General features: G+C 43.6%; 1 protein-coding gene across 3 annotated transcripts; it reads left to right on the forward strand.

The window, feature by feature from the left end:
* Positions 1-1,730: 1,730 nt before the first annotated feature.
* Positions 1,731-16,427, forward strand: NUDT1 (nudix hydrolase 1). Of its 3 annotated transcripts, none has more exons than XM_068111501.2 (5): positions 1,780-1,889; positions 6,176-6,286; positions 7,903-8,053; positions 11,468-11,613; positions 15,146-16,427. In XM_068111501.2, the coding sequence occupies exons 2-5, from the start codon at positions 6,232-6,234 to the stop codon at positions 15,319-15,321; spliced, it is 528 nt and encodes a 175-aa protein (XP_067967602.1). In that variant the 5' UTR covers positions 1,780-1,889; positions 6,176-6,231; the 3' UTR covers positions 15,322-16,427. The 3 variants fall into 3 exon arrangements, with proteins under 3 accessions (XP_067967604.1, XP_067967602.1, XP_067967603.1); XM_068111502.2 differs by lacking the exon at positions 1,780-1,889 and adding an exon at positions 5,905-6,087; XM_068111503.2 differs by lacking the exon at positions 6,176-6,286 and having other exon boundaries at positions 1,731-1,889.
* Positions 16,428-26,188: the final 9,761 nt, after the last annotated feature.

A 26,188-nucleotide genomic window follows, 5' to 3' on the forward strand; every position in this document is an offset into this window, starting at 1 on the left:
AACAGTGGCAAGAGCTACCTGTAGGTCCCGTGATGACATTCTGGGGTTCTTGGAGACTTCTTTCAGCATCTTGCGGTCTGCTCTCAGGCTGAACTTGCTGGGGCGGCCTGGCCTGAACAAGTTGGCAGTTGTTTGGAATCTTTTCCACTTGTAGATGATCTTCCGGACAGTCGAATGATTGATTTCAAATTGTTTGGAGATCTTTTTAAATCCCTTCCCAGACTCGTCGGCATCTATAACCTTCTTTCTGAAGGCCTCAGAGAGCTCTTTTGATCTATGCATGGTGACGCCGCACACTTCAACAACAAAGAGCAAACCAAACTAAATGTCTGAGGTTTAAATAAGACAGGTTCCTCCAAGATCCTCTCTAACGATGTTCTAATCATTTGCACCTGAGCTGGTGCACTTGCTTCTAATTTTAGGTTTTGAAGTAGTGATAAATGTAGGGATGTACTTACTTATTCCACATGCGAAATTTGCATTTATGTTTATTTAAATTATACAATGGACTACAAAATGTAAATGTTTCATGATATTTGTTATGTTATATCACCTTTATCTATCAATATTGTTGAAATGAAGATCAAATAGCTGTATGTTGAAATATGTTGAAAAAGTCAAAACTTTACATGGGGTGTACTTACTTTTTCACGTGACTGTATATATGTATCATATGTATGTATATTATATGTATGTATGTATCATATATGTATGTATCATATGTGTGTATCATTGTATGTATCATATATATATGCATGTATCATATATGTATGTATTATGTGTAATGTATGTATCATACATATATGTACACAAAAGTATAATGTATGTATGTATGTATGTATGTATAATGTATGTATGTATGTATCATGTATGTATATATGCATGTATGTATCATGTATGTATGCATGTATGTATGTAATATATATCATGAATGTATGTATTGTATTTATGCATGTATGGTATGTAGTATGTATGTATGTATCACATGTGCAATGTATGTATCATATATGTATGTCTACAAAAGTGTAATGTATGTATGTATCATGTTTGTATATATGCATGTATGTATCATGTATGTATGTAATATATATCATGAATGTGTGTATGGTATGTAGTATGTAGTATGTAGTATGTATGTATCATGTATGTATGGTTTTTGTATGTACTCTACAGTATGTATGTATTTGTAGTTTTTGTTTTTGCTGTTGCTGCTGACCCTGTCACACTTTTCTCTTGCTAATCATGTGATATGAAGTGGGCGCCGCTTCGTCGAGAAATTATTCTTGATTCGCTAAACAAAAAACACTTTTTATACTTGAATAACGAATACACTGCTGTGCTGTTTATTCGGCTAGTTTTGCAGTTGTTTTTGGATATGCGAGTAATATTCTTCCGCATTGCGTACGGATTACATATACTAATTACGATACAGGTACATTTTCTCTGCTGTGAGGGACAGGATGTGACGTCAGACGCTCGTATGTCGTATCTGTTTCTTCCTCTATTGTCGATACCACGTGTGTGTGGAGCATGAATCATGATCCGGCTCTCGACGAGTTCGCGGTGTTAATAAATACGTGGATACTCGACAAGCGCATGCATTGTTTGTCTTTTCGCCGAAATAAACAATATCTACACACACGTTGCACGCACACATTAAACGTTTTATAAAAGATGCGTTACAACGATTTGTTATTAATAATATTAATAAATAGCCTGAACGATTGAACGTTGTGACGAATCTCACCGTTGGGAATCGTGAATAGCCCTTTTATTCCTCGTCTCGGCGCGTTTGGTCTTGCGGTCATTTTCAAATCGCAGTGTGACGGATTCATTGGGAATTTGTTGTTTTTTATCGTCGTTAATACTCGAACGAATCAAAAGCTTTGGTAAGTTGACGTGCAACATTATGTCACTTTAGTTAAATATAAATGGTTTCGTGACGAGAACAGGGACTTGCTTGTGGAAAAGAAATGGGTACTTATGGGTATACTGGACCCGTTTGCAACGGTGCCTCTAATTTCGTGGCACTTTTATTGATATTATAACTTCCTCTTCAGTGTGGGTTACGGAAAGGGCAGAGAGAGAGAGAAAGAGAGAAAGCGAGCACTGTTGAACACGCACTCTGATAGTGATAGCCAAACGATACTTTTAAGGTTTAGGATCAGAACTTTTATCCTGCACATAACACTGGATGTCTTTTCTTTGAGAGTGAGTGATCTAAGGTCTCTAGAATCTGGTCAAATGGTGTGGTTGGTGAATCAAAACAGACACACACACACACACACACACACACACACACACACACACACACACACACACACACACACACACACACGTAGGTGGACACATGGAGACCTGGGAAGGCTCCGTTCCACCTTCTGAAACCTGCATTTTGAGATAACAACCAACAACACACACACACACACACACACACACACACACACACACACACACACACACACACACACACACACACACACACACACACACACACACGTAGGTGGACACATGGAGACCTGGGAAGGCTCTGTTCCACCTTCTGAAACCTGCATTTTGAGATAACAACCAACAACAACAACACACACACACACACACACACACACACACACACACACACACACACACACACACACACACACACCGCAGCAATAATATAACTACATATATGCAATTGCCTGCGACTTACCCTTGGCCCATGATCCAATGATGGCATATGTTTTTTGGCCCACCTTATGACATATGAGTGTAAATTATGAAAATACAGTCCTACAATCTATTCATAAATCTCAACATCATGAAAATTGTAAGAAAATTATTCAAATTATGATCAAAAAGGTGTTTTTGTTAATCAGGTCACAATCCCGAAAGGACACTAATCAAATATCAGGTGCACAACTTCAGTGCAGGTACACTTATGATACAAGGACATCTTGGAAGACCAAGCAGTCTTTGAAATTCCAAATTGGCAAAGTTTAGCAATGCCAAAAAAAACAAAAAATTCAGACTGCTATTTCACCTTGACCTTCAACCCAGGGGTATGATGTAATTTGAGCGTAAATGTGGTTTGCTCTTGGCTATATAAAAAGGGCAATTTTGTTCAAACCGGACAAAAATCAGTCGATGTTTGGTGAAAAATGTTAAAATGCCATTAATTGGGGCATGACAATAAAGATAAGGTCAAGATCAAAAAAATTGTGTCAATATCGCATTCTTTCTATTCACATTATTAATACAAAATTTCGTTCCAAAAGTTCCGGCCAGCTCCAAGATTCAGCATTGGCAGAAAAAATAAAGGAGAAAAACCTAAATGGTGGTTTAGTAGACACAGGGATGTAAGACCTTGACCTTTAAACTGGAGGGGTCTTAATTAAATGAAGATTAAATGTGCCTTGATCTGGGCTATCTAGAGAGGAAAATTTCATTCTGATTGGACAAACCTCAGTCAAATTTTGGTGAAAAATGTTAAATGTTTATAATTGGGTCATGACCCTAAGAATTAGGTCAAGGTCAAAAAAGTCAACCCAACATACTTTGTATCACCATTATTGAGGCAAAATCTCATTGTGAAAGTCCTCGGACATTGCCAGAAAAAGGGAGAAAAACCTAAATGGTGGTTTAATACTCTTGGTGGTGTAAGACGACCTTTAACCCAGAGGGGTATAATGTAAATTAAGTGTAAATGTGCCTTACTCTAAGGCCTAAGCTATCTAGAGAGGGCAATTACATTCCGATCAGACAACCGTTAGTCAGGTTATGGTAAAAAAAAAAAAAAAAAAAATATATCTATAACTACGTCATGACCTTAATATTAGGTCAAGGTCAAAAAGTCAACCCAGCATACTTTGTATTACCATTATTGAGGCAAAATTTCAGCTGAGCAGCTCGTCGTTCTGTTCATCCTCCCAGCACTTTGTTGTTATCCCAATGTTTTTTGCAAAATGTAACAAACTCGCCCTACAGTACACAGAGTGAAACACCGAAGGGCTCGTATTTACTTTGCGTCAGAAACATCATTAACACTCTTTCACTCTTTAACACCCGGTCTTTGATTCTCTTATTCCCTGTTTTAACAGAACCCTGGTGTTGGGCTAGCGGCTAGGGTGTCAGCTTAGGATCCTAGGATCCTGGGTTAGAATCCCGGTCGATCGCTGAATTAACGCCAGGGGGGTTGACTCAGCCTGTCATCCTTCCGAGGTCGGCTAATTGAGTACCAGTTCACTGGTAATTTCCTGTTTGTCGTTAAAGGCGGCAAAAAGGGTTGGCGTCAGGAAGGGCATCCGGCCGTAAAACATTGCTTCAAAAAGGGGACCGAAAAACAACAACAACCACGGTTCCCGAAAAAGGCCAACCCCCGCTTGCGGGGAAAAATGGCCTCTAAAGGTGTTTTTGTTTTCTTTTTTATTCCCTGTTTTAACACCCAGCTCTCTCTGGTGCTCCATCCATGGGTTCCACGTCGTAACCCATTCGAGGAGTGGATTTTCGCACTGCCCATAGCAGCATGTTTTTTGCACATGTCAACCAATTCCTTGCTGGGCCAAACTGTTCCAAAACAATTTGGTGAAGATAGGGTTTGAATCAGAGGTGGATGTATTCATAAAAGGAAGGGGCAGGGCAGACAACCTAACACAGGCTTATGGCTCAAAAATGATTGATACAGTGTCTTCAGTCCTAGGTGTGATTCATGAAGAATTCTGAGAATTACAGTGCCCTCAGAAAGTATTTACACCCCTTGACTTTTTCACATTTTATTATGTTCCCTGGATTTAAAATTGATTAAATCGAGAATTTTTGTTATTGATCTACACATAGACAAATGATGAATTGTGAAAGATGATGGGAATAGAGCCTGTGATTGATGCTGTGAAGAGGAACAGGTTGAGATGGTTTGGTCATGTGTTGAGGAAGGATGAAAGTGACTGGTTGAGAAGAGTGATGGAAATGAATGTAGAAGGAAGCAGAGGACGGGGAAGACCGAGAAAGACTTGGCTAAAGATGGTGGAAGAAGAAATGCGGGCAAGGGGGTTAACAAGGAGAGATGCAGAAAATAGGGCAAAATGGAGAAGATCGTCTTGGGGACCGCAAGGCTAACCCCCGCTCTAGCAGGGAAAATGGCCTTAAAATGCATGTTGTTGTTGTTGTTTGATCTACACACAATACCCCATAATGTCATAGTGGAATTTTTGTTTTTTAGAAATTTTTACAAATCAATCAACAATTAAATACAGAAATATCGAATTTGCATAACTATTCAACCCCCCGAGTCAATGCTTTGTCGAAGCGCCTGTGGCAGCGATTACAGCTTCGAGTCATCTTGGCTTTGTCTGTATCAGCTTTGCACATCTGGATTTGGGGAGTTTCTCCCATTCTTCCTTGCAAGTTTGCTGAAGCTCTGCCAAGTTCGATGGGAGCGTCAGTGATCAGAAATCTTCAAGTCTTTCCACAGATTATTAATGGGATTCAAGTCTGGCCTTTGGCTGGGCCACTTAAGGTCTTGCACGTTCTTGCTCTGAAGCCTTGAAGAGTGTTTGAGTGTTGCTTTGGCTATATGCTTGAGGTCATTGCCTGTTAGAACGTAAATCTTTGCTGCAGTCTCAGGTCTTTTGCACTCTGAAGCAGGTTCTCCTCAAGGATTTGCCTGTATTTGGCTCCATCCATTGGTCCCGCTATTCTTACGAGTCTCCCAGTCCATGCCGCTTTGCCACCACCATGCGTTATGGTAGGGGTGGTGTTAGATGGACGATGAGTTGTGCTCAGTTAACGCCAAACGTAGCGCTTTGAATTCAGGCCAAAGAGTTAAATTTTTGTCTCATCAGACCATGTAATCGTTTGCCTCATGCTCTCAGAATCGTTCTCGTGCCTTTTTGCAAACTCCAGGCATGCTGTTGTGTGCATTTTTCTCAGGAATGGATTCCGTTTGGCCACTGGAATGGATAAAGCCTTGATTTGTGAAGTGCTGCAGAGACTGTTGTGCTTCCGGCAGGTTCTCCCATCTCGGCCAAGGAACTCTCTAGTTTTGTCAGAGTGGTCATTGGGTTCTTGTTTACCTCCCTGACCAAGATCCTTCTTGCCCAGTTGGTCAGTTTGGTGAGATGGCCAGCTCTAGGAAGAATGATGGCGCTCACTGTGCTCTTAGGAATTTTCAACACTCTAAATTTTTTTTACCCTTCCCCAGATCTATGCCTCCTCACAATTCTATCTCGGAGTTCCACAGACGGTTCCTTTGACTTCATGGTAGAGTTTCTGCTCCGACATGGACTGTCAACTGTGGGACCTTATATAAAAGGTATGTTTCTTTCTAAATCATGTCCAATCAATTGAATTGGCCACAGGTGGACTCCAATCACGTTGGAGAGACATCTCAAGGAAATTGGATGCACCTGGACTCAATTTGAATTGTCATAGCAAAGGGGTTGAATACTTATTGACTCACGACATTTAAGCTTTTCATTGTTAACTTCGGTTGAGCGCATACCTCCACCAGGCTGAACAGTTTATGTTTTGTATCCCACCGATAGGCCGGATCTGGATTCGGACCTGAACCAAAATCTAATCGGCTTGTTCTTGGCACCGAACCAACTCGTCCACCAAGTTTAGTCATAACTCTTGCACAACATTTTAAATATCATGTTATATATCGCTTTTCACCCGATCTCTCAATGGTGAAGAATCACTTTTAAAAATTCTAGTAGCCGGATCCGAATCCGGACTTCACCAAAATCTAATCATTTAGTCCTTGTCACATACATCCTTGTCCATTTAGTCCTTGTCACATTTAGTCCTTGTCACATGCGACATCTCTGCCTAATTTTGTCCGATTCAGTCCACAACGTTTTGAGATATCTTGTTCATCGACAACCAAACAGGCAGACAAACAGAGACAGCGGTGAAAACATAACCACCAACATTGGCGGCGGAGGTAATTATTTTGTAAAAAAAAAATGTAAAATAAAATTCCACTTCGACATTATGTGGTATTGTGTGTAGCTAAGTAACAAAAAAAATCTCAGCTTAATACAATTTTAATTCAGGCTGTAACACAAGAAAATGTGAAAAAGTCAAGGGGTGTGAATACTTTCTGAAGGCACTGTGTGTGAGCTCATGCACAATATTACAAAAAACCCTAACACTGGGGTGGAGGTGACAGGAGAAAGACAAACAAGCAATTTCCTTTATACTTGTATACTACTTGGGCCCCCACCCTTTCCCATCTTAGAGTGTGGTTACTGCCCAGGAAGCAGTTTCTGGTTATGAACAAATTGATCAGGTAGTTTGTGCAGTTACCAATGACAACCAACATGACACTCATTGATTCATTTTCTAACTCATTGATGCTGTTGCATTCTCAGATTCAAGTCATTCAGATATTTGGTCTTAATAACCCACTTTCGCCTCCTTTATCCCAAATCGTCACCAGCCTGGTAAAAACCTTTCTTTCCTGCCACTGATATTCCCAAAATCCACAATGAGCATCGCATCAATGAGTGCATGTTCATCTGGGGATCCATGTAGCAATACCTCGTTGACGTTAAAGACTTTTGTGTCTTTTGACAAAGTCGACGAGATATCTCCATCACTCTGGCTAAATTCCTAATTCATTCCCAGACCTGTTGTGGAGTGGTGATGTGGCCAGGGTGGACATCATCCATGGAAATGTTCATGACTTGTAGCTGACACCCTATCAATCCTTCAAAGACTTTGGGATTTGCCCATCAACACTTAGTGGAAGATGTGAAAAATGTATGCACAATTTTTGGATCAGTGACATATTTTTGTAAATCTGTTACAATTCGTTCTGGCTTTCAAGTATGTTGCAGCATTATTTCTCTTTTCTGCAGATCCTTCTGCATCTGCTCTGTTAATTATATCTAATTCCCTTATTTTTCCCATATTTCTTGGCAGGCATGGGAACCAAAGTTCTCACCCTCGTCATGGTGCTGAGGCCCTTACAGATTCTTCTCGGCATGAAAAAACGCGGGTTTGGCGTAGGACGCTGGAACGGCTTTGGTGGAAAGGTGGAGCAGGGAGAGAGTATTGAAGATGCTGCAAAGCGGTGGGTCTCAATATCGAAATCCAAAATGAACTTGGACAATTTACATTCTTGGACTCTGTAATAGCTTTTCTTGTGATCTTTAATCGCTTTGGGCTAAGCGGTATGTTAGAAAAGAACTGGGTTGTTGCTTGATTATATCACTATTGGCTGCGGTCAACTTTCCAATAAGGCCAAATATGATTAATCTTCAGAATCCAAATTCTCCCTATACCTTTATGACGATGAGAATATTGATGAATACATTTTTACTTTTCAAATGCATTCAACAGACAGAATATCAGCAACACAGCATCATACGACAAATGCAGACAATTTTGACCCATGGTTTTGGTTGACATCTTTGTGCTCTCTTGCTCACCTTATCTAACTTAATGCATGTGGTTTGCTCATTATTGCCTCTTGTTTTGTCCTGCATGTTTAACCTTGGTAGCAGGTGTTCAATACTATTTTGTCCCTCTACTATCTACTTTGTCTATGGGCCCATCACTCTCCCATCGTAGACAGGTCATTGGTCTCTGTCTTCTACAACCTCCTTTTTGGTCTTGCACCCTTTTCTCTCTCCATGCCCCAACCCTTCCCCAGGTTTCTGCAGGGTGCACAAGGTCCATGATCAAGCCCCTTCTGGTGAAACTCCCAAATTCTAGGATCACTGCTTACCTCCGCTCATTTGGTCATTCTTTTTTCCCCAACTGTGGAACCAACTTCCACATTCTTCTTAACCTCATTCTTCCCTCCAGGTCTTCCAGACAGCTGATCACTACCATATCCAGAACCATGATCTTTCCTACCTCCATTAACCTTCTCATTCCCTCTCCCCTGCCCCTTCCAAGGCCACCTCCTACCAAATTTCTAGTTTCCCACTCCGCTCCAAGTGCTTGCTCGATGTCCATCCCCTGCATCCTCCCCTATCTCTCATTCCTCCCCACCTCCCGAATTTGTCCAGGTCTTCCTCTATTTCATCCTTCAACCTTGCTGTTTGCATTTTCCCCCTTCTTTCTACTGATTCTTTTGTTATGTTGCATCCTGGTCCATTATGTGTTGTGCTCTTCCACACGCCTTGTCTTTGTATACAAAAAATAGGACTGTGGGTCCTGAGGCTCACCTGGATCAGGAGCACCAGTCACTCAAACCCCCCACACACGCCTCGACCCTGATTTTTTTAATGCCATGAACAAACTTTGGCACATCATGGGTGATTAAGGTTGTGGTCAAGTTTCATTCAAATTGTGTGTGTAAGTTTAAGAGAAGAGAGCAAATACCTATTTTGGGGGATCAAACCCCCCTCCCTAGTAAACCCCTTTAATAAGCGCACATTTTGATGCGGTCAATACACCTCCGTTAGGCATCAGATATGAAGCTTGTGGCCAAGTTTCATCAAAATCGTGTGTTTGGTTCCAGTGATAATGACTGGTGTTGACGGACTCATTGACTGACTGACTGACTTACCTACCGAAGAACACTGCTCGATCGCATAAGCTCACTGGACTAAATTCCAGGTGAGATAAAAAATAAATACAAATGTTTAAAGCTCATGTTTAAAAAAAAAGAATTCTTACAATAATCTCCATAGGCATAGTTATAAATTAATATTTTCACGAGATCAAATATCTCATTTAGATTGTACAAAATAATTGAGGTACAGGTATAATTTGTGCCTCATCCAGAACTGAGCATTCTCACCAATGGCAGGTTGAAAATGAAGGGAAGGAAATTCCCAGGGAATGAAATTTGGGATACAGTCTTTTTCCAAAAGATAGCGTGGGATTTTTAACTTCTGCAATCCAAATGAAGTCGGGATAGGTAGCTTTGCATCCCCATCCAAAAGACTCACTTTGAGATACTGTGCCTCCTGCTGGTACTTATTCAGAACAGCAGTTTTTAGTGGATTTATCCCCTTTTGGAGATTGAATACAGAGGAGACATCTAATCGGTGACCACGTTACCAAAGTAGGGACTCAGTTTCCTCAGCATACATCTGGAGGGAAAATTTGTTGTTTTAGCAGGCTTAACTAGAGCGAACTTGATGGCACGCCATCACAAATTCCCTTGCATCCCACCAAAAGCAAAGTTGAAAGATGGCGAAAAGATCCATCAGGAATTAACCAATATCAAACTTTGAGTTAAAAACATTTTTTCCATTTTGACCCCTGTAACCCAAGTCCCCACCCTCTGGGTGGGGCATGAACCAGAGGTCAAATCCCAAAGTAGGGGCAATACCCCTGGGCACTCACCTGGTAGAATAAAGCAGTATACTACACCGAGTGAGTGTGTAATTTCTGAGAAGAAAGCAAATACCTATTTGGGGTGGGGGCTTTCCCCCCCCCGCCTCCCCCAAATATAACCTCATAGGGGCTGATTTTTTTTAATGCTGTGAACAAACTTGGTACATCATGAGTGAAGGTTGTGGTCAGAAGGTTGTGGTCAAGTTTCATCTAAATAATGTGTGTAGTTTCGGAGGAAAAAGCAAATTCCTATTTTAGGGGGTGAAACCTGGATCCACTGACCCAAAAAAAATTTTTTAATACCGTGAACAAACTTTTGTCACAACATACCAAATATCATTTGTGCCAAGTTTGGTCACGATCCTATCAGCGGTTTCGGAGGAGAAGTTGCAAGTGTTTACGGACTGACTGACTGACGGACGACGCACCATCGCATAAGCTCCCTGGAACTTCGTTCCAGGTGAGCTAAAAAATCTCATTACATACTTCATGTGTCTCCAAATATTGATTGCATATACAAAGTTTCATCAAATTAAAACTTTTTATTTAAATTAATTTATAATTCCATTAAAATTTCATCAATTTAATTAAAATAATGTTAAAATAATTTATTTACTTTCATTAAAATGCCCGTAATTGCATTTTTTGGTATTTGACCTTTGACCCCAGGGACAGGGCCAAAAATGATACTGCTTTTGCAACTTTTTGCCATGTGGTGATCCCTGTTTGGTGAATTTCTGCCCAGCCATTTAGGAGATGAAGGATCGACTGACAGACGGAGCCGATTACAATACCCTCGGTTTTTTTTTTTAAAGTATGTGGATAATTGTGAGGTCAAATTTCATGATAGAGATGTTGGAGCTTGATTTTCAGTAGTGTTAACTTCTCTGCTTCTTTTTCCTATCTGTGTTGTAATTGCTGTACCAGCCTTGTACATCATAGAAAGCACAGTTAGACCTGAAAACAGAAGCAAAACTCTCGGCAAAAAACATGTACGACACATTTTATTTTCCTGCTGCGACTCAATTTGTAAAGGCTTTTTCCTAATTTGCAACCACATGGTGTTTATTGGCGCAAGCTTTTATATAAATAAAGCATAACGACACTGAAACATACATGTCATAGAATTATCGTCTAAAACTACAACTTTTAATGAAAGCATGTGGAACAAAAGCTGCTTCTCGTGATGCAGGGAACTCTGGGAGGAAAGTGGCTTGAAATCGGAGGCGCTTGAGAAGGTCGGGAGAATAGAGTACGAATTCACAGGGGACACAACTACACTTGAAGTGCACGTTTTTCGCACAGAGCATTTTGACGGAGAACCCACCGAATCTGATGGTAAGAATTCATGGTTTTTAACACGAATGTATGAACGTCTCGATTTTGTGCACAGGTTGTTGCTATTTTATCCATTGTTAAAACCTGGAGCAATTTTGGGCACATCTCAAATAAAGCAAATCCAGTAAGAATTATTCTGCTTTTATTGCATTTTAATATAATAACAATGAGCACATATCGATCAGACTCGTATCAAGGCAGAAACGAGTGAGCGAATGGTACGAGAGTTGAGCCAAAGCAATTTCAAGGAAAGCTTAATTTGATGAAAGGCAGGTGTTATTTTTTTCCGATACAAGAGGGAATAATATATTTTCCGATACAAGACGGTTCATGGATTAGCGAGGTGACGGAGGGTGAAAAGGCAATAAACCGACAGTGTGGTTCACATTTGAACTCATAAAGCAAGGGAATGAACAAACAAGGAGAGAGTGAAGAGAAAACACAGGAACCTGTAAATAAGATGGTTGGGTTTCGATATGGCTAATGGGCACGTGTTGATGTAGCACATTGTTTTTTATGTGTAGCGCATCATGGAGGTGTTTATGAGCATTTGATGTAGCACCTTAATCTGCTGGTTTAAAAAAAACGACTTTCCTGATCTCATTTGCCTTTCCAGACAACATTTGAAGCATAATTTAAAATTCATATTGCAAATATAAACCTTGCGTTCAGTCGTTTAAAATTCATATTGCAAATATAAACCTTGCGTTCAGTCGTTTAAAATTCATATTGCAAATATAAACCTTGCGTTCAGTCGTTTAAAATTCATATTGCAAATATAAACCTTGCGTTCAGTCGTTTAAAATTCATCTTGCAAATATAAACCTTGCGTTCAGTCGTTTAAAATTCATATTGCAAATATAAACCTTGCGTTCAGTCGTTTAAAATTCATATTGCAAATATAAACCTTGCGTTCAGTCGTTTAAAATTCATCTTGCAAATATAAACCTTGCGTTCAGTCGTTTAAAATTCATATTGCAAATATAAACCTTGCGTTCAGTCGTTTAAAATTCATATTGCAAATATAAACCTTGCGTTCAGTCGTTTAAAATTCATATTGCAAATATAAACCTTGCGTTCAGTCGTTTAAAATTCATATTGCAAATATAAACCTTGCGTTCAGTCGTTTAAAATTCATATTGCAAATATAAACCTTGCGTTCAGTCGTTTAAAATTCATATTGCAAATATAAACCTTGCGTTCAGTCGTTTAAAATTCATATTGCAAATATAAACCTTGCGTTCAGTCGTTTAAAACTCATATTGCAAATATAAACCTTGCGTTCAGTCGTTTAAAATTCCAAGTGTGTCCCGGTGCGCCGGGATTAACAACACAACGTCCTCCTTGGATTGCAGGTCATTTCCCAGCACAGGCGAAATCATAACGTAGAGTCATTAACGTAGCTCGCTTTCAACGATAAACAAAGCTGCTACCAAATTTAGCTAAATCTTCATTTAAACATTTTATTTACAATAATGAGTCGACATTTTTGTGATGTTATCCTCTTTACACTCACTGCGATGTGAAAGTGACATGCCAAGAGACTCAGCTTCATTACATTGATTTTTCAATTCAGGCTTGAGGAACAAATTTCAACTCAATATGCGGTGACAAACAATAAAATTAAGCATTATTCGTTTGTATTTGTTCAACTATTAGAACAATTTGCCGAGCCATTACAGAGAAATAAAGTAAAATTGACTTTGTTAAATTACTCCTGCGAGTATAATATAAAACAGAGATGGCTGTCCATCTGTTTGTTCACGGTTGCGCTGATTGGCTGTGTGAGGCTAGGTTCAATGTTATTGGCTCCTGGCAAGATTGAATAATGTAAAGTATAGGCTTATTAAAAGCTGATATTCAAAATCTGATTCCATATTTCACAATTACAACATATGGGCGAAATAATTATGTCGAAATCTTGAGTGAAATGGGAACAAATTTTGGAAAAAGCAATTTAAAAAAATTAAATAATAGGCTCCCTGATATGTGAGGTAAAATGGCTCCAAAATTCATTTTTTTCACTCTTTTAAAGGTAATTATTGTACGTTTTCCTTTAATTTACGCCGTCCAGGAACATCGGTTGCGATCTTTTTATATTCAGATTCTACTTTTATTACACATTTTAATGTATAGTAATACATACTGCTACAACATGGAATTACAGTTTGTTTATTAACAGTGTGTTAAGGGACGACCTCTGCTGACCTCCAACATACGCACACTCTCCTCTAAGCAGTCGAGCCTGGGTTTGAATCCCCAACCAGATATAAACTATCATCCTGGTGTTTCACAGACTGGGTGAATCATCAATGTGTGTGTCATTCCTCCGATGAACGTTAAACTGGCGTGCTGTCTTCTGACATGAGTTGGTTGACGTTAAAGATCCCCACGGTGTCCTTCAGGAAGAGTACGCGAGCTATTGTCAGCACCCTGAACAAATTACAATTTACTGCCTGAACTACTGCTGCTTTTGTGGCACAGACACTCTGTAATGAGTATGGTACATCAGATATCAAATATGTCACAATTGAATAGTGAAAGCAAAAAAAAACTGAAAAGGAAATTAAAGCCTTTTCATAAAAAGGATAGAGCACAGACATGCAGAGAGGAAAGGAGAGTGAGGAAGGGAGTGGGATGTGAGGGGAGGGAGAGGAGAGGAGAGGGGAGTGGAGAGAGAGGGAGTGGGGGTACAGGGGAGAGACAGGGGAGTGGTGGAGACAGGGGAGAGGTGGAGACAGGGGAGGGGGGAGAGGTGAGTGGTGGGGGGTGGGGGGGGTGGTGAGAGGGGAGACAGGGGAGTGGTGGAGATAGGAGACAGGGGAGGGAGAGGTGAGTGGGGCGAGAGGAGAGAGAGGAAGAGAGAAGAGGACGATACTTTTGCTAGTTTTTCTCATCACTTGGGATGGGTACTCTTCCTAGTACTGAATAAGGTATTCCTTTCACCTTAAATACACTCATGATGTCCTTGCATTATTGAATTCTGCTGTAAATGCGAGAATATACAGTCGATATTTCAGGGTGCCATCATTGCACTCTTACGTTTTCTCCACCAAAGGAATAAACCGTCCGATTCACTTACTTTGTTGTAAAGAAGACTTGCACATAAAAACAGGTTCGGCCTCCAAAGATTGACTGCCATTGAAAAGAATGGTAGGGGAAATAGGCACTCAAATTGCCCATTAGGATTGGTGACACACTAACAGCAAAGGTACCATGACATCACCGATCTCAGTACATTCCCTTCTGCAGGGCTGAATAATCCTGCTTTTGAGGCATCTTTTTATTTAATACAAGATCTAAGGCTCTGTGGCCGCACCAACTTGCCTCTGCCGTAAACAGTGCCAATGCAAATGCCCCGAGACTCCTCGTGCATTTACAATGTCGTTTTATGAACTTTCAAAAAAAGCTTTATGCAGAAATACATTGATCGAATTTTTCAACAGAATTGGCATATGAACTGCAATTTTGACATCATGATAATATATGCTGCTTGCTCAGTGACATCTGCTTTTATTTCTACTGCAAACAGAAATGCGTCCTCGGTGGTTTGATCTGGAGAACATTCCGTTTGAGCAGATGTGGCCTGATGATCGATGTTGGTTCCCATTACTGCTGCAGCACAAGAAATTCATTGGACGCTTTGTCTTCGTCGGTCACGATAATTTCGTGCAACACTCCCTGCAGGAGTTGGAGCGGCTGGAGTAGCTCCAGCATGGCTACTCGTTGGATCGTCACTGAACCATACAATGGCTTTCTGCTTCAACGGTTGATATGGTTTAAATTTAGTTAATAAGGCATCCGTGCGAGATAGTCAATATAAGATGATGAATTATATGGACAGAAAATCCGAAATATCAATTCCTTTTTTTTTTTTTTCCTGCCAACCAAAGCCGTTTGTTGAGATGTATTTTGAAGCCAAAGCCCTGCATCAGTTGGTTCCTGTATCCTTGATATAACTGACAGAAATATAAGGATTTCAAAACTCGGAAATATCAGTTCTAGTTCTTCAGAAATTGTTTTGTTTTTTTTGCCCAGGCTGTACAACCTCAGTTCGCATATCATTGCTAAAAGTAGGGAGGGTTGGTCAGTCGGGAAAAGTTTTTCCTGTTTAAGCCACACAGTTGTTTTTGCGGATGCCACTTTATACACCAAATCAAAGTTAGAATCATGGTTAAGCAAATACTGATGTTTTGCCTTTAATTTTCAGTCAATCAATTAAAAAACAAATAGAAAGGTACATTCCTGCAAATTGTCCTTGAAAATATACCACTCAGATCTGATCACACTTTGAAAGATCAGCAATATCGGGTGTGGGTATCAATCATAGAACACAATTACTGGCAGCCATTTATTTATATTCACTTGCATACGATGCAATACAAGTTAATGGAATCAACTGTAAAAAAAAAAAAGTAAAAACGGTGCGACTGGAAAGAGTTGTAACTGTTGAATGTGGTACACTGTTGTCATATGGCCATGATGTTTGAGTGGCCAACTAAGTTAGCGGTGACTTTCTCGGATCGGTACAAATAATCACGGATTTTGACATGTGACAAATGTCATACCCCAGTAACACTGAGAAGCCTTCCGGCTCGGCTAGAAAACCTCACACTCACATGCCGGGGCCTGCAGAGAGAAGGCCCCTGTGACTTTTGCCATGGTTTTTGGTCAGGAGGATGAGGAGGAGAATGCCAGTGGTGGCAGATTTGAACTTTCTGAAACACTCATGATGTACTTTCATATTATTCTGACAGCATCTGGAATTCATCAGTTTCCAAACGTTATTCCAAAGAATAAAACTTGTGATAGCATGTTGACCTTATGTGCCTTGATGATAGCATTGTTTTAGTCATTGTTATACGAATATATGCAGTAAACCCTTAAATATCGCCGGTTTAGCTTTCGTGGTTTTGACCATCGCGGCCAAATTCTCTATACCTAATTAGCTATCGCTGAGCTCAATTTCGACCTTTTTTGTTTTTTGACTGTAATTGTGAGTCATTGTTTGCGTCCAATCGGGTGGTTATCTCGCACCAGACACCTCTCGTAGTTTCTCACGCATGGTTTATAATTCTGTCCAAGCAGGAAGTGGACAAAAGTGAATCTAACGGAAAAAGGCAGAGAAAAATGGGCGACGTATACTTCATCATAAGGCCAATTTATAGTTATTTTACATGTTTATTTCAATTATTATACGTTTATTATTGGCTGCCACCCACGTTTCTCTACATTTTCTCTAAATCCAGGAATCTAACCACCTTTTCCCCATAGGCCCTTAGTTTTATCATTCGTGGAAGATTTTGCTATTCGTGGCATTTTCCAAGAACGTAACCCCCATAATGAATGTTTAAGGTTTTACTGTATTTATAAGATTCCAATACTCAATAACATCTGCTTGAATCGGCCTTGATCCTTCCTTTCATATCGAAGATAAGCTCTTTTCAGCACCCATAACTCCAAGTAGTTTTATCAATTGCCAAGGTGATCAACATCTTTTTCTTTTTTCCTTTGATTACACATGCGGAGAGGTTTCTGGGACACATTGTACATATAAATGCAAACATGTATATTGTTATGTTTGTGGGGGTAGGGATACTTTAGTCCAGGTAGATTTGTATAGATTAGCATGTTCCGATTGTTGTGAAGAAGAACAACCACCATGTAATAAGTAGGGAATTTGTTTAGCCCGGTTGTCGTGTAAGGTGTATCTTCGTCCCCATTACAAGGAGTGCAGTATGTTAATTAGCTCAGGGATTATGGGTAATTTATCCCTTGTATGTCGTTACCTCTAATTTATTTCCGATGTCCCTTTTGGCACCACACCATAGACACTAGCCAAAATCGCTTATTAAACAACACTCTAATTTAAAAACCCTACCGGAAGCCAGGACATTGAGCGCTGCTGCTGATGACTGACTTTGGAAGCACACAGGATGGGCGGTTTGAGGGCCATGCCCAGATGGGCAGTGATTGGTTAGAGGGAATGCGAGGCGCTCGGGGATTGGTGGAAGGATGACGTCAGCAAGAACGTTCTGGAGCGGGCGAGTTGGCACGGACTGGTTGGATTAGGATGAGGATGACGTCAGAGTCTGGGTGATAAAAGAACGCGCTAGCGGACATTTTTTTCCCTTCGCTTTTCACTTCTCTTCTTGGCTTGACGTGCTAGCGGACATTCTCTGTTCTCTTCTCCTTGGCTCTTTGCTCTGACCGATTCCCTCTTGCGCCTGCTCGTTTTTAACTTTGTTGGTGAACAATCGCATTTTTATCTCTCTCCGCATCAACGCCCTTCTGGTTCTTCTCTGATTTTGGATCTCATCGTGGGTGGACGTGCGCCGATATCTTTCTGATGATCATGAGGAGTAAGAGTCACGGCTTTCCAAGCAAGGGCGACGAGTGGACGAGTGCTGCTGGCTCGCTGCAGTGCGACACACAGCGAGGCCTGGGTTCCCGCCAACGAACGAGCACTTCCCTCCAACGAACGGGCTGTCCCCGCCAACGAACGGGCAGTTCCCGCCAACGAACGGACTGTTCCCACCAAAGAGCGAGTTCATTTTACCGCGAAGGCCTGGGCGAGTTCTGACGAGACGCATCGATCGAGTCGAGCTAATTGCAATTAAATAACACGTTTTGCTTTTACCGTTCTCTTTCCCATTGTCCGTATTTGATTCTGTGTATGGGAGCACTCCATATATAAATTTTAGTGTTACCATGGTTTCTTTTGTACCGGAAATTTCCTAATAAATCCGGTATTTATTTTTGTACATTTTAAATATGTTTAGTGTGAGTTTATTTATTACAGGAGAAGACTGCATCGGGCAAGCCGTTCAGGTAAGGCTCCGGTTTCCTCTCTCCCTCTTGCTCCCCCACACGTATTATCCGCCATTTGATTAAACACCCTGGAGAAACAGCTCGTTTGGTCATCCGTGCTACCCTATGGTGTTGACCACACAAGGTAGTCATGCGACAATATTCACGACAGAGATTTGTCCAACTTGAGAGGGGTATTGGATATACAAGTATATATATATCTATATATATATGTGAAGAATCAGCTCTTCGTTTGCAAAGAAGTCCACAAATAGCCTGGAAAATGACGCAGTTTTTTATTAAAGCCAACTTATACGGATCCGGAGGAGACCGACGTCTACAGCAATCTACAGCAAGAACATGCCAAGTCAAGCCTTCCTGCCAACGCATTGATTCTCATTCACTTATATACCAAATACGATTTATCAGAAAAATCTCCGAGAGAACGAAGTGACTGGGAGAGTCCCTCCCACCGTTATCATTCGGGGGAGTCAGCCTTTCCTTTATCATTTGGACCAATTGTTTTTTCTGGGCTTCGAGAAAACAGAACTGTAACTCACAAAGAGAAGAGTGTATGCTTAGCCAAACAAACCCATATATTTTATGGGTTTGTGTACATGAGTAATCCAAAGCATGTTTATACAGAGTCAAGCGTTGCTGAGATTAAAACAAAATATATATAGTTAACGATAGGTTCATGTCATTCTACTTGCATTACGCAAAAACAAGCGCATGTCGGCGTGGTTTTATGACCAGCCTTGAAAAAAGCACACGTATACCATTGTCCGGCATGACCTCATTTTAAACACAAACTGAAGCATGTTTATTAGAATTCAGGCGCCGCTATGATTATGTAATTAATGTTTTTCAAGTTTATATCTGCAATTCGAGCACTCCGCTTGAAACTACACATTCCACGCGCGCATGAACGTCCGACATCCAGCGTCCGAGATTCAGCAAAGTCGCAATGACCCACAATGCATTTGGGCACACATCCTCCGAGCAACCTCATACCGCACACCCGTGACTCGCGGCTCGCTCGGCTTTTGCCTAAAAACACAATAACTCTACTCTAACTTCCACGGAGCCGCATGGCGGAAACGCAGGTTTGTACCACCTTTTGACAAAACGAACATGGCCAGGATTCTCGGATAGACGTTTTAATTTCACAACACACATGACAAAAATCCGATTTAAATTCAGAGATCGCCGATTGACCTGGCACTACCATCTTAACGCCATGACGCCACGCCGCCCCCCCCGTCTTGGCGCGCACCCCCGTGCCTCCGCACGAATCTCAACACTCCCTGCACGCCGCTCTATTCGCGTTCCCGGCGGGGTTTACCTCACTTGGGACATGCCGTCGGCTGTCATAACAGAGAATTGTCAATAAAGAATCTATGACTTGACATTCCTTCCTCTTGTCTCGTCGAGACAAAGTATCTTAAGAGACAACGTGCCACATCGGGCTTTAGTGAAAAATAATTGCGTAATGCGGGTATTAAAAAATAATTGTGTAATGCGGGTATCTCCCAAGGGCATATCGTGCGCCCAAAGCGCCTCGCCCGTGCATTTGGCGAATGTGTCGTGTGGTGCGTGCTCGGAGCCTGAGGGCTCAGAACATGAAAGTCCATTAACGTTTCGGATCCACAACGAAGACGTCTGGTCCAGATGAGGTTCTGCTCCGCCAGAGGGTGCATCACTTCCCCTGCGGAACTGGCTCCCCCCACCCTTTGCAGACGCAGTCCTTGCAGATCTTCGAAGTTAATCAACGGTCATGCCCATGAGGTCCCTCACGTGTTGCTGTTCTGGGGAATACAAAATGTCGTCAGTATCTTGTGTCTCAATTTCCTGGTCAGGGTACAGAGCGTAAAAATCCGAATCCGAATCACTTGAAGCAAAGAGATCCGCAACATGTGGATCAAAGAGATCCGAAACATTTGGATCAAAGAGATCCGAAACATTTGAAGAAAAGAGAGGAACTTCCTTTATGTCAAAGTCTCCCATGGGCGCCTGGTCGGCTTGCGGGTCTAGGATATCCACGTCGGGTCCCTCGACCGCCAGACCCAGTGTCGCAATCAGATCCATAGTTGGGTCAGAAGGGGGCGTGCAGCTGTCAGCTTGTAATACATAAGCAGCGTTAGCCAGTACACGCAAGGGGTTTATAGCACAAGTATCACAGTCATCACATACACCGTTACAGGCAGCAGCCAGTTCCCACATGGGATCCACACAAGTATCACAGTCGTCACAAAATTCAATACAATTTTCTGGAGCGCTGGTCGCAACTGCCTTGTTGAAGGACCCGTTCAGGTCGACGGCCTCTGTGGTCAGAGCCATAGTCGTTGTCGGCGGCTTTTTCACTTTCCATCCTGTAAAATACTTTCTCATACAGAGGAGGACTAGAGATTTCATTAGTGCCCCCCAAATTACTACCCCGATTATCACAGCCAGTGCGGTCAATAACCACTTCACTATGGTGCCCGTCCATCCCTGGAACCAGTCAGTGAGCCAGCTAAATGTATAAGAATTTTCGCGCGCGATCCGATCGATCGTCAGGGCGTGGCTAGTTTCCCTTAGTCTCACTATTGCGGCTGACACTCCTTCAGATGGATCGGGTATGTAAGTGCAACATTTTCCCTCTATAATTCCGCATACCCCTCCTTTCTCTGCCAGGAGCATGTCCAAAGCCACCCGATTCTGCATCACCATTGTACGCATGTGAATTACCGTGTCCAATAGTATGTCATGAGCCGTAGCGGTGTCGTTTGCCACCTTTTCTAGGGTCAAAGCCAATTTGTCTATTCGGAAACTATCCATGACTGTGCCCGCTCCTGGGAAGAAGAAACCAAACACCTTTTCCCATAGACTCCCGTGTAGTTTAGTGGTTCCATCTTCATTCATGACTGACCTCTTATTACGCCTGTCCAAGGACTTTGGGTCTAGCTCATCCAGTATCTCAACGTCAGGAAGGACTGAACCCAGATAACATGTGCCCCCCCAATTATTTGGTAAATAGGGGTAAGCCTTGTCGCCGCATATAAACATTGTCCCATGGGGTGGGACCAGGTGGGTGGATAAGCACTGGAGTCCCTTTACCACCCCATTAATCCTACTAACCCCCCTAGAGAATGTTATAGCCGTTATGTTGTGGTTGCGTTTATCTTGCAGTACTATTCGTAATGTAATCCCCGAGCTCCCTTGTCCCAGCTTCCCGGGGAGAGTGTAGGCGCATTCTGATTCTCCCATACGCAAGTGGCCGGAACCCTGGAGGCAGACCCTCCCTTTCTGTGGTTTGACCCAGACGGGGGCAGGCCTCTCGGCCACATGGGCAATCATTGACGGGCGATAATTAAATTGTCGATTGCAACTCTTGCCGTTGTCAACCCCTTCTCTTTCCAGCGTGGTGACTAAACATGGGGAATCGATAGGTTGTGAGCAGAGGTCATTGAGGGACAGAGGTAGCACTATCATGTGTATTCCTGTGGTGCCTGCTTGGGGAAAGCGCATGCACGACCAGCAGTGTGTCCTATTTTGAATTGTTGCCACCTCCCTGGCCACTTTCCAATATGTGTTTTCACCCTTCTTTGGGGCCTTATTCTGGGGTTGTGGCGTGAGTATGTATTCGATGCATGGTATGTAGTTCCTTTCGCCACCGGCCGCGCCAGGGGTCCAGACGCTGCACCGGACCTGCATGGTCATGTCTTTCCCTAGGCGTGTGCGTGTTTGTAGCTTAAAATCAGGGGTTCCCCATTGGTATCCTGGTTGGGCCAAGGTCTTAATGCTAGCTTGCCCGTCTTCCCGGAACTCTCGTTGCTTTTGTAGTACCATGCCAACGCGTCCAGGCCCTGCCGACAGTGCTAGCCAATTTATGTTCACCCAATTTGTGTGCAGGGCTTTCTGTTCGAAACATGGTAGTGATACTCTTTGTCCCCATGTTACGGTGAGGTGTCGGGTTTCGTTTTTGCATCTATTGGAATCGGAGTTTCCCCTAGCTGCTGTCGCTATCAATAGTATTGTACCTATGATTAGGCCCATCCTTACTGTGGTTGCTGTGGTGTAGTGTCTGGTGCTTGTATGGCCAACTTACAGTGCGTGGCGTGGATCCACGAAGTCTTGCCCTCGCAAAAGACTGCCGTTGGTGTAGTCAGCAACACCTGGACTGGTCCCTTCCACCTTGGTTCCAAGGCGTTCTTGCGGGTGAAGTGTTTTACGAGCACGTAATCGCCGGTCTGGAAGTCGTGGATGGCGTGGCTTGTTGGTTCAGGCAACGCCTCTCGTACCCGGGCGTGAATTCTGCGTGCCACGTTGGACAATCCTCTGCAAAACTTTAAAAGCATGTCATCCATCACAGGCAAGTCAAGTTTGGACATGTCCATCGGTGCCGAAACAGGCAAACTCATAGGTCGTCCCATTAATATCTCGTGGGGGGAAAGGCCCGTGGTGCAGCCCGGGGTGGACCGGATACTCATTAACGCCAGCGGGAGTGCTTCCGGCCACTTCAAACCTGTGTCTGCACAGATCTTGGCTACCTTGAGTTTCAGCGTCCCATTGGTGCGTTCCACAAGTCCCGCTGATTGTGGGTGATAAGCGCAATGGAAAGATTGTTTCACGCCCAGTGCCTTTAGGATACCCTTAATCACCTCTCCCGTGAAGTGGCCCCCTTTGTCTGACGAAATTTTCTGAGGGATGCCGAATCTGCACATGAAATCCCGCACGAGGCGCTTGGCTACTGTCGGGGCGTCTGACTTGACGCATGGATAGGCCTCGACCCATTTTGTGAACATGTCCACGATTACCAGGACATATCGGAACGACATACTTGGTTCCATGTTAATAAAATCGAACTGGACATGACAGAAGGGCCCGATTGGCCGAGGATGGCCCGCATTATGTGGGTGCCTAGGGGGTGCCCCCCTGTTGTGTTGTTGGCAAACCGCGCATGACCGGCACACCTCTGATGCGATTCGCGACAGTCCCGGTGCCGCCCAGGTATAGTTTATCTGTTCCATCACCCCCCTCTGGCACACATGGCCATTTTGATGTCCCATTCGTGCCAGCCAAGGCAGTAGTTCCTTGGGTGCTATCGGTTTTCCGTGAAGGGTCCACATCGCATTTGGTCCGGGGCGTGTGGCCCCTCTTTTTACCCAGTCATTGTGTTCGGCTGCTGTTGCTGCGTTTTGAAGTTTTATAACGTCCTCATTAGTTGGTGAGGCGGTGATGATGGTGCACCCAATTTGCGGGGAGGGGGTAGGTCCTGAGGTCGGTACGTTGGCAGTTTGCGTGTGTGCCCCCTTTGCTCGCGTTACCATCGGCATGTTCTGTCCTATTTGTTGGTTGGCCGCTTTTCCTGCCGCTGCGTCTGCTCTGGCGTTGCCTCGGGCGACGTCAGAGTCTGTCCTTTGGTGGCCGCGACATTTAATTACCGCGATAGCGCGGGGAAGCAAGATGCTTTGGAGTAGCCCTTCAACCAGTTCGCCGTTCTTTATGACCGAACCCGCGGATGTGAGAAAGCCTCGCATCTTCCAGATTGCCCCTTTGTCGTGAACTACCCCGTGCGCGTATGCTGAATCTGTATAAATGTTGACGGCCAGGTCCGCCGCCAAGCTGCATGCTCTAGTCAAGGCGCACAGCTCCGCCTGCTGGGCGGAAAATGTGGGCGGAAGGCGCCCACTTTCTACCGTCTCGCTATCTGAACACACCGCGTATCCAGATAGCAAAGAGCCGTCCCATCCGCGTTTAGCCGACCCATCGACGTAGTACACACGATCGGGGTCGTTGAGGGGAACGTCCTTCAGGTCCGGACGTACCGTGGAGACTTGCTGTACTACATCGACACATACGTGGGGTTCGCCCTCCTCTGGGGTGGGCATCAGTGAGGCCGGGTTGAGTGTAGTGCAACGTTTAATGGTAACGTTGGCGGCCGTAATCAGTGCTGTTTCGTATTGCATTAATCTAGTGGTCGACAAATGTTGTGTTGTCCGCTGTAGTAACAGTGAAGTGACGCAGTGCGGTACCTGTAGCGTTACCGGGTGCCCCATCACAATGTCCGCTGTCCTTTCCACAGCGTACCTAGCCGCTGCCACGGCTTGCAGGCACACCGGAAACCCTTGCTCGACCGGTTCCAGCTTTTTACTAAAGTAGGCTACCGGTCGTTCCTTATCTCCATGAGTCTGTGTCAAAACGGACTGAGCAAAACCCCTTATTGCATGAGTGTAAAGGGTGAATGGTTTCGCATAATCGGGGAGTCCTAAAGTCGGTGCCGTTACCAATGCCTTTTTCAGCCCCTCGAAACAGCGCATCAATTCGTCCGTCCAAACCAAGTAGTTTGGTTCTCCTACTCTAGTGGCTTCGTACAGCGGTTTAGCAAGTAGCGCGTAGTCAATTATCCAAGAGCGGCAGTAACCCGTCATACCTAGGAAGCGCAACATCTGTCGTTGCGTACTTGGCCGTGGCGATTCCATGATGGCGGTCACCCGTCCAACATGCAGTTCCCGCTTCCCGTGTGAAATGGCATGACCCAAATAGGTTACTACCTTCCGTACAAATTGGAGCTTTCTCCGTCCTACCTTGTGGCCCTTGGCCGCCAAGGCTCTTAGCAGGGCCATGGAGTCCACTTCACAGGCTTCCTTGGAAGGGGAACAAATCAACAAGTCGTCAATGTATTGCAACAACACCGAACCCCCTTTTAGTTCCACGTCTGCCAAATCGCGGTGCAACGCTCGGGAGAACAGGGTGGGGCTGTCGGAGAACCCTTGGGGTAACACCGTCCAGGTGAACTGGCGCCCCCTAAAGGTGAAGGCGAACAAGTATTGTGACTCGGGTGCGATGGGTACGGAGAAAAAGGCCGAGCATAAGTCAATGACGGTAAAATGTGTTGCGTCCGGTGGAATAGATGTCATAAGGCCTTCCGCGTTCGGTACCACTGGGTGTATGCCTTGTATGACTTTGTTCACTTCCCTCAAATCCTGCACGAACCTCCATTTATCCTGCATTGGTTTCTTTACGGGCAAAATTGGTGTGTTGCATTGGCTGTTAGTTTCTACAATTATTTTCTGTTTCACCAAAGATTGAATCACTGGCTCTATGCCCGCATCGGCCTCGTGCCGCAATTTATATTGTCTCACGTTTGGGAGGGACATTCCTGGTTGGACCGGTATTACCAGAGGCTTGGCATCGCGAATTCGCCCGACATCGTTGTCGTGTTGGGACCACAAATCGGCCGGAACCTCCTCCAAGAGGTCATCGGACTCGCCCGGGCCCTGAGACACCGTTCGTACAACGTGGTTGCCCTTTGGGGGCAGGTCTGTCTCTTCAAATTTTCCTTCTATACTCTGCTCCTCAAGGGTGATCAAATACCCTTCGTCATTGTCGAGCATCGTCACTGTCCAGTGGTCCACTTCATAAATGGCGCTGCACGGAATTTCTCGCAAACGCCCCATCATCCATCCTATACTTTCCGCCGGCCATCCTTTGGCGGTGGTGAGGGTAACATGGGCGTCCACCCCTGCGGGGTACTGAGACAACGCCCGCTGTTCCGCGGTTAGGGTTACCTCGACGCCTATTCCCTCCCGTCCAACCCATATATTTGACAATGTTAGGTCCGAATTCTTACCTATTGACCCCTTTATCTTTCCTCGGTACTCGTCGTCATCGCCCCTAGCATCGTAGTAGGCCGTGCAATGGGGAGGGTTGTCCTTTATGTCTGTTGTAATTTGGTGTACGTGCAGCCAATCTCGCAACCCGTCACTCTGGGAGCATACTG

Source organism: Myxine glutinosa, chromosome 3, assembly GCF_964187855.1.
Source record: "Myxine glutinosa chromosome 3, kmMyxGlut1.1, whole genome shotgun sequence".
Lineage (NCBI taxonomy): Eukaryota > Metazoa > Chordata > Myxini > Myxiniformes > Myxinidae > Myxine > Myxine glutinosa.